At 32.5% G+C, this 10,121-nt stretch overlaps 1 protein-coding gene across 1 annotated transcript in view; it reads left to right on the plus strand.

The window, feature by feature from the left end:
• Positions 1-6,518, plus strand: part of Aldh1a1 (aldehyde dehydrogenase 1 family member A1) — a 49,126-nt gene extending 42,608 nt beyond the window's left edge. Inside the window, exons 12-13 of the mRNA XM_026389265.2 lie at positions 1,311-1,385; positions 5,931-6,518. Of these exons, the coding sequence (XP_026245050.1) occupies positions 1,311-1,385; positions 5,931-6,003 (148 nt within the window). The 3' untranslated portion in view covers positions 6,004-6,518. The remainder of the gene's footprint in view (positions 1-1,310; positions 1,386-5,930) is intronic.
• Positions 6,519-10,121: the final 3,603 nt, after the last annotated feature.

Below are 10,121 nucleotides of genomic sequence, written 5' to 3' on the forward strand. Positions count from 1 at the left end.
TGAAAAATGATGGAGAAACTTGTTATCACATCATTCCACCGAATAGCTTGGGAATCCCATTAGGAATTTCCATACATATTAAAACAGAGTAGATCTTATTATTATTGCTTTATATCCCAGAGCATAATAATGTTCTGGCATTGTCTCAGACCTAATAGCTGCTTGGTGTTTCTCAGACAATCGTTGAATCCAGAGTTGCTGGGATTTTATACTTAATTTCAAAGTAAGGATTTGATTTTCCAATTTAAATGACAATTACACTAAGCAAAAACAAGATTCTTTTTAAAACTGTAAACTTATTTAAGAAACTATCCTTCTGATAAGGGAAACAGAATGTCTCTGTGGCACAATGAGAATTTAGAACTCTAGGAATGGGGATATCAAGTTTTTAAAGAAGAAAACACCTGAATATTATTTTAAAATCAAAGTAATAATCAAACTTCTCTAAGTATAATATATTTATTTGGAGGTCTTCTCATCTTTTTGACTACCTTTTATAATAACATGAAAGTAGGGAAAAATATGAAAACTAATTTGGAAAATTGTATTCTTTAATTTTTTATTTTTGTGTAATGAGAATCATATAAGTAATTAGATTTTGCTGTTAACTTTAGCTTCTAGAAAATTCAAAGCTAAGCATTGTTCATAGCCTACAAAATTGCATTCTAATTGTCCCCAACCCACTCCATCTTCTATTGTAATTTTTTCTTTAATTCTACTCACTTTTTTTAGTAATTATGTTGCTTCATATAAGCATCTTTAAACACTTTGTGAAATCTGATAAACAAATCTATAATTAAATCCACTTCCTGACAAGGCCTTTGTTTAAGTAATTTATTGAACCAAATGATGAAAAAAATGAAGTATTGTGATACACATTGCAATCGCAAAAGAACGTTGATTCTAGTCTGAAGAGTACATAAAACTCAAAAAAAAAAATCACAAAGCTCATTGAGTATAAGCAGTAAAGAACATGCATATAACAAATCTCAGCCTCTAGTAAGCTGTATCCTTTCCTTCTAGAGCATATTGGCCATTCTATTTTATACTTCAAACTACCACTTCTTAGGGACATGATATACTACCCAAATGACTATTCATATATACATAGTTGCACCTTTCTATTTATTTCTAAGTAGTGTATATATCCATATACTTTCTGGATTCTAATTTATACTGTTGTTTTAAAAAAACTCAATGAGTGTATTAAATTAAAATAAATGCAGTTCTTTGAATTTCTAAAATTCCCATCTTAGGAGTTATTTCATAGATTAAGTATTATCTATAATGTACTTTTTTTTTTCCTTCAGGGTAAATTGCTACAGTGTGGTATCTGCTCAGTGCCCCTTTGGAGGATTCAAGATGTCTGGAAATGGACGAGAACTGTAAGAATAAGTTTCTATTGAGATAAATATTGATCTAGATGGTTATCACTCCAGGGAACTAATTCATGTTCACCACCTTAAATAAAACCTGCCACTAATCTCTCTTTGAGATCCATACCACCAAATAGCTGTTTAAATGTTGAATGTACTTCATGAGTTTATAAAGGCAACAGCAGAAGGGAAATATAATTTATTAAACCCCAAATATTCATAAGAGACCCTATTAAGCACTTTACACCAGTGATTGCATTGTTGCCTACTTGTAGAATGGCTAGATGTATGTCTGAATGTAATCCATTTGGGAAACATTCTCAAAAAGAAGATAGGAAATCTAAATTGGTGATTTTAAGAAGCATATAAATAGAAGAACACTGTAGTTATTTAAAAATACCTCTTAGATAAATAAATTAGGTCAGTTATCCCAAAAAAATTCAGTGTTGAGATGAATGATTCTCATTTGTTGAAATATTATTGATGCAGACTCTATTTTTTTTAAATTAACTGAATGAGTTATTTTGGGTACTAAAATATAAACCCAGAGGGAAATTTGACTATTGAAAACATGCTTTATAGTTGTGACTAGACTGAGAATTTTTATACATAAATGCGTTTATGAGCCCTCCATTGCTTTGGAAACCAAGATATATAGACTTTTAAAATATGCAGATATATATGTACATGTAGAAAATAGTGACACTATATTTGGTTAATTTAATGGTTTAAACCATTTTATTTCCTAAAATGGTTTACATTTACTAATAAATACAAATCCATTCAGAAAAAAACATAAATATAAAGGCATAAATTGGTGTAAACATACTTTATATACAGAGATACAAAAATTGTGCTCTATATGTGTAATAAGAATTGTAATGCATTCCATTGCTGTCGTGTATTTAAAAAAATAAAATCAATAAAAGATAAAGAAAAGAAAAGAAAAAAGACATACATCACATACAAACTATATGGAATCAAACATAGAAAAAGCTTCTCATTTTGTTAATATCAGGTAAAATGAATCTAATATCTAAAGATTATGAGTGCATTAAATAGACATCAACTTTGTTATTTATCTTAATTGATGAGCAAAATTACATTGAAGCAAACATCTTTGGAGAGGTAGAGAATGGAGAAAAGTTAAAATGATGGATGCACTTTCTTAATACGCGTTCATTATGTACTTGCTGTTATTTATAAGGTCCTATGAGTCCCAGAGACATAACACTATGTTCCATTCTTCAAATAACTGCAGTGGCAGAAAGAAGATGTAAAAAACAGTGCAAAATACCTACACACAGTTTGAACAGTAGTTCTAGACTATTAATAAAGTGGGAGTTCATGCCTCAGGAAGTCAGGAAAATAGTTGAAAGTCCAGAGGAAAGGGTATCAAGGGAAAGAAAATCTGAATACCAAGAGAGTTTAATATTTAATACTATATTTCTAATTTTCACTATTTTCTTCTGTTAAAAAAAGTGAGGGCTTGTGGATAAAAATAGGAGTGGGAGAAGGAAGTACATCTTTGAGATCCTTCCCATGCTTAAGATTCTGTGGTTATAACCCCAGTGAGAATTTAGAGGCCAAAAATTTAATGATATTGATAAAGGACCTCAGAGTAAAGACAGGACTTCATCTAGGGCATGAAGCTTGTGTAGGACATCAGTAAGTAGAGAAAAGCATATTCCTGAATGGAATGGGCATTGGGGATGTTGAGGGGATAGTGAGCGTGGGTGGTTGGTATGGATTTATGGGGGCGAGAAACATTATTACAAAGATAAATTTGATCTAGATTAAGAAGTCCTGAATCTGAGGGAATCAGCTGGATCTTATTAGTGGAGTAATAAAAAGCCATAAATATGTTTTGTTTTGTTTTGTTTTTTCTTCCCTGGTTTCCTCTCCTTATAATGTCCACTATTAGAGAATTTCTTGGCAGAACTAACTACTTTGTGTACAAAGCTATTATTACAAAGTTAGATTACTCTGAAGGACAGTTCACTGCTGGCCCAGCAATCTAACACATTACCCTGGGAATGTTGACAAAACAACCAAAAGGAATGAAGTAACTAAAGTAGACAAAACATGTCAACTTTGTTGAATACAATTTGGTCAAACTTTAAAGCTAAAGCATAAGGAAATTAAATAGAAGGACTGAAAATAAGAATAAAAAATTACCCATAATTTCTTTAAAGTCTATAATGTGGGTCTAGATAATTTCCTTCTTTAAAATACAAAGAAGAAAGTTATGCTATTATTTTTTTCACTTCAAAAATCCATCTGAGAATGCTACAGTTAAAGTCTATCTAAAAAAACTTGGTAAACTTAATAAACAAGTCATTCACAACAAGATGTTTCAAAAGAATCAGTGAATCTAAAGCCTCAAATGACTCTCAAGGGTTAAATTATAGTTTTCTCTCCAAAGTAGAAAGGCAGAATCAATCAGTCAGGAACAAAGTCCTCAAGGAGCCCAAAATAGTGATATGTACACCCCAATGTGTTAGATAGTAACACAGTGCCCTTGGTTTTTAAATCTCTGCTCCAGTGTTGGCACTGGAATAGGTTAAAGGCAGAAATCCCTCTTTGTGAAATCACACTCATTTTCACGTAGGTTAGCATAGACCACTTGAGACTAGGTTACTAGGACATTTCAAATTTAATTGGCTCTCAGTAAATCACAAAGGTATTTCTTTTTTTCCTGTTCCTTTCAAAAAAGGGGTGAGAGGAAATGTTATTAATGGACTTATACAGCAAGAACTTAAATGAACATTTTTTTCTTGGTTATATTTGCCAATTCAGTTCAGCACACATTTCCTCTGGCCTGCTTAATTAGTGTAAAGCTCATTTCTGGGCATAAAAGAAAAAATGGACATATCTTATTAGTAGAACCGTTTTCCCTAAGGTATGGACCATGGATGAAATGCATGAGCGTCAATGTAGAAGTTATTAGAAATGGGATCTCAGACCTAACTCACACCTATTGAATTGAAAATAGCATTTGAATAAGGACTTGGTGGTTTGTATATTGAAGATTTTCAAAGCATAGAACTGGCAGCTTATACACTTAAGATAAAGAGAAATGTAAGCAGATGTTTTTATGTTCCATCATAGATATAATATATGCATTCCTAAGAAAGCTAACCTGTTTCTAACAGAGTTTGAAAATAATCACACTCATTATTGTCCTGAGAGTTCCAATTTCCCTTGTAACCCAAAATACAGTGAAAGGTCTATTGGTGAAAATCATGGGTTAATTTATCTACCTCTGTGAGATAAAATGCTTATTAAAATACTATCTTTTAATGGGTTTCAGACAGCTGAGTCTAAACCCTTTAATTACTTTGAAGAACATGCTCATTGAAGCTTTTAGAAGGTATTTTTAAAAGCTTAATTGCCCAAGAAAATAATCAGTATAAGGGGATTAGGTTTTCAAGAGCAAAAGATGTCTTCTGCATACCTGTCTAGATCACAAGAGGGAGGCTTAGGAAAGGATCAAGATCTTATTCCTCTGTAAGCTACATGTGCATAGGTGTAATGGCTTTAAGAATAGTTTAATATATATGCAATTTAATCTCATCAAAACCATACAGAGAATAACTGAGCCAATCCTTCTAGTTCTATTCAAAAAAGGGTAAATCATAGTTTCCTAAACTGGTGGGAGATAGAGAACTGATAACAAAAAAAACAGGGTACAAACAGATCAACTAGTATTCATTGCTGGTCATTTGGAATGGACTTAGGAGCAACATAGCATGTGGGGAGGACAGAGGAGGTTGTACCAAGAGGAAAACCAACATCTGCAAAAAGCTCAAAGGCCTGAATGTAGGCCAATCTCTAACAGCTTTCCTCCTTAAAAAGAAAACATACAAAAAATCAAAAAGGAAAGAAAATTCCAACAATGAAGATCAGGTTTTTGTTTTGCCATGAATCAAAAGATATTGTTGAAACTACATCTGCCTAAGATCAGAACCTTAGAATGCAGATGGAAATAGAAGCATTTTCTACCCCTCACTACTGCTGTGCCAACTGCACCTAGTAAATACATAGCTTTACTGGGTACACTGGAGTGACTATGGCTATTTCTCCATATATATATATATATATATATATATATATATATATATATATATATATATATATAATTTATTCTAAACCAAACTAGAAATGAGAAAAGTCTTATAGGATTGAATTATCTTTTGAGCAGTTAAAGCTTTAATAGTTAAGTAAAAGAAAAAAAAATGTCAAAAGTGAATAATTTCTATGCATATCAACTGAAAGTGCCTAATTGTTTAGAATGAAAGACATTTTGTGTCATTTTTTATGTTTTCAAAAATGAAAGACATTTTTAAGAAATTTTCTCTACAAGGGGATTTTTGCATAACCAGACAACTTATGGTCAAATTAGCTATTACATGAAATGTTCTCTGCACAGAAATAGTTTCCACATTTCCTTATGAGATAAGCAAGAGTGACTTGTATCATATCAGTGACTATCGTACATTTATGCTGCTATGCTCAATGGCGTTTACAAGTATTTTTCCCCCCTCTCTCTAGGGGAGAATATGGTCTCCATGAATACACAGAAGTCAAGACAGTCACCATGAAGATCTCTCAGAAGAATTCGTAAAGATACACCAGAATGGACAGAACGCTTTTCAACGACTAAGCATCTCCTATAATCACTACTATGTGGGGTCTAAATAGAAAAATGTTCTTTCTTTGATTTTTTTTAAAACCTAAGCTAATCACCTTAGTATTAATACTGCACATAGAAAGCTTGACATGTAGCTTATTCTGAAAGAATAGCTTGATTTTTGTTATGTGACTCCCAAGTCCTATCCTAAATAAAAAGGATGGACTTGGATGTAAGATCTCTGACTCTGTGGTAGTCATGTAGTTTTCTTTGTAGCTACTGGTCCAGAATAATCATTTTACAGAAGACAAGCAGTAGTCGTGTAGCCTCTTTCCCCTAATGACTCCCTGAAGTACTTAATATACATGCTAACTGCAGAGTAAGTTGCTCTGTTCCTGGTAGGTATGAAGTCCTTTTTTGTGTTTTCTAGAATGTTATGTCAGCTTGTCAAATAAAATACATAGGTGTAATCTGAATATAAAGCTTAATAAAAAATGACCTTGCATGAATCTTATTTAGTTTGAGATTCTTTTAGGTGTATGTTTGGATTATGGTGATTTACTCTCCCTACTATCAAAAACAGTGTTAAATTAAGCCTAAAGATGAATTTAAATATAAAAGTCTAATCCACTCATTCTCAAATGGGTAAAGAAGCATAGTTCACTTCCCAGTAGAATCCTTGAAATAAATAACACACATTCAAGATAGATGGGATCAGACTTTCATAAACATTTATTGAGTTCCTACAAGCTCTAGGCAAAGGAGTTGTACAAAACAGGTGAATAGTGAATGGCCCATTTTCTCCAGGTGCTTTAATTTAGTGGAAAACAAAGACAGTCCCTGCCACCCAACAAACGAAGAGGTTATAAAATAGAAATAAAGAGTCTGAAAACCCTACAGTGTAGTAATGGGGTAGTGATGAAGTCTAATTGAGGGACCTGGAAATGGTTTCATGAAGAAATTTGGCTTGAGCAGATTGGCAGTAAATAAGAGGGGAAAGATTCTACATGTAATCTCTGAGACACGTTTCATTGAAGAAAATTTGAAGACAGTCTATATAATATATTCTCTTCTGGGAGTTTCAAATTGTACATTAGCTTCCTATTCTAGGTTCTGAGAAATCCTGAAACCTATTTACTTTTGTTTCAATATGAATGTTTTCCAAATTTATTATATCAGAGAGCTTGCCTTCCTCCCAGCCTCATCTAACACTAATACATTAAGAAATCCATGTTGGGAGATGCTGTTCTGTGCAATGAGGTAGCTTTTAGTGTTCCAAAGATCACAAGGGAGCAGCTAGAAAAACGTCCTCTATGTGAAACTACCTGCACCAAGCTTCCATTATGCCTGCTGTGCTTCCCTTGGAAAGTGACTTAGGCCCATGGAAAATCAAGAGACTACATATTACTCTACATATTCTAAAATACTCTAGTCCAACAACTAAGATCTTTAGGGTGATTTTGTTTCACAAATTAGTTTATCAATTTACATTAACAGACACCCTAGTGACACTGATATTATAGTTATAGCTACCATAATCAGTATAACAATGCAAGAATGAATGAAAACAAATTGCTTCTCAGAATTGAAATCATTTCCACTCCACTTTCAAAGAGTTTCTCAAACTTGTATGGGCCTGTAAGATTTGTAATTTGGACTACCTTATAAGATTTGAGACATAGCTACCATTTTGAAAATTGTAGAAACCTAAATCTTAGGGAGAACTGAAAGTTTTTGAACACTGAGAAGGAATAATATCCAAATACAGAGCAGGATTGTATTAACCTAAAACTAGACAATGCCTACATTTTTAAAAGATGTGTTTGAATCCATGTGCAAATAAATTAATAGGTAGACAAGTTAATATTATAATGTCATCCTCACCAGAACATTTCAAAATGTATAACAAAAGGGTTGAACACAGAACATAACAAAAGCCAGAAGCGACTTTAAATATTTGAAAATTAAATCTTCGTTGTATAAATAAGACATTACAGGATTAAACAGAAAATATCTGTTTTATATTGGCTTGTCCTGAGTCTCTGGACACTATTTGTATTCCATTATTTGTACTAAAGCCAACCTGGCAATAATTCTTAAAATGTTGAAAAGTTAAAGAATACTTATTAGTCCATGCATAAGGAATATTTATGAAAAATTCAGTTCTGTGGTAATGAACATGATCTCATTGTCCTCAATGTCCACATGGTCGAAAATATTTTCATTTCCTAAAATACTAAACCAAGTGACAGAAGTTCGAATTCACTGTTAAGAAAGGGAATCACAGATTCTTAAATGTCTGTGGGCTTTTCTCTCTTTTTAAACTTTTCTCCTATCTTTCCTCTCTCTCTCTCTCTCTCTCTCTCTCTCTCTCTCTCTCTCTCTCTCAGTTTCTTTCTTTGTATTATTCTTTTTCAGTGTACATGCTTCTGGATTTACTTTGAAATAGCTAAGTAGAAAAAGGAAGGAAAAAATAAATTGTCATCAACTTAAAATGGAGCAAACACAAGGCAGAGAATTTTAGGCATTTCTTCCCATAATTCAAGAGAGAATAATGAACTCAAAGACTTCTTGTCTGGGCCATGTGTGTAATTGTTTAGTGTTTAGATTCACCTGCACCTTTAAAAGTATAATTTTATATGTTTATGTGTAATATCAATGCAACACATTCTAGAGGTTTTCTGGGAGTATATTGAATTACTAGGTTATTTCTTCATGTGAAATACAAATTTTCCCCTAGAGTTTCATTGGCTAATTTACCCTGGAATTTTCTTCTCTGGAGACACATTTGACCCTTCCAATTTTGATGGTGAAAGAATATAGAGGAAGGAGACTTAGAGATAATAGCTGAATTCCCTAGAAACTCTAATTCAGGGACTGCCAGGAGGGTGTTAAAACTTCCTGATAGAACACCAAGATTGTGACATTCTGGAAAATAGTATCCTGAGTTCAGACACAAATGAGGGAGAAACAGCTCAATTATCACTCTGACATTCTAGAAGAATTGAGAAGGCCTCTCTCTGAAGACAAGACCACAGGATTTAGGGCTTGAGATAGCTCTAGACCATGACCCTTACTGGGCCCTAGATTCTGGGTGGTAAGTTTCTCCTGGAGAAAAATAGGCCTATCCAAAAATATCTAGAATAATTCTCAAATCATTAAAAAGTCAGCTTTATCACTTCATGAAATATATACACTAAAGGAATAGTAATGATTTCTGAATATTTTCTTTAGTTTCATGTGTTGAATACGTTCACATAAATTTAGTATTTTTTTAAAAGCACATTTCTCAGTTATAGAAATGTTCATAGAACGCTGACGTGATGCCACTCTACACTGATTTTGATCAAGTTTTAGGATTTTTGTCTGCTTTTCATTGTCATTTATTTACAGTTTTATTAGTCCTAGAAAAATATGCTAAACATTAAAACATAAATCTGAATTAAGCTGGAAGTTAATTTTTTTAGGTTTTTATTTTAAAATTATTTCAAACTTTTATCTGGGTATGGTGATGAATACCTGTAATCCCAGTGGCTTAGGAGACTGAGGTAGGAGGATTTTGAATTCAAAGTCAACTTCAGCAACTTAGCTAGGCCTTAAGCAACTTAGTGAGATCCCCCTCCATAAATAAAACGAAAAAAAAAAAAAAAGAGCTGGGAAAGTGGTTCAGTAGTTAGGTACCCCTGGGTACAATCATATATATATATATATATTTCAAACTCTTAAAGGAGATATTACAGTGGTACAAAAAACTCCCACATATCTTTTATTTATTAATTTTTATTATTTTCTTCCCTTGACTGCCACTTAGGTTTCCTATATAGATACATGTTTTCCACTGAGACACACTTTTAGACCTCCTGTCCTGTTAACCCAACACATTTTAATATGGTTTCCTAGAAATAGTCATACTTTCATAAAACCACAGTTAGATTATATAATCTGGGAAATTTAACAATGACAAGACACTCATATTTAAAATACAATCTGTTTATGATTTTATTTAATTGTCTTACTAAATCTCTTTTATGACATTTTCCCCCATGATCCAAAAATTAAAGCTGAACCATGCTTTGGGATATCTTTTCTTTTTTTTTCTTTTCTTTTCTTTT

Source organism: Urocitellus parryii, chromosome 4, assembly GCF_045843805.1.
Source record: "Urocitellus parryii isolate mUroPar1 chromosome 4, mUroPar1.hap1, whole genome shotgun sequence".
Lineage (NCBI taxonomy): Eukaryota > Metazoa > Chordata > Mammalia > Rodentia > Sciuridae > Urocitellus > Urocitellus parryii.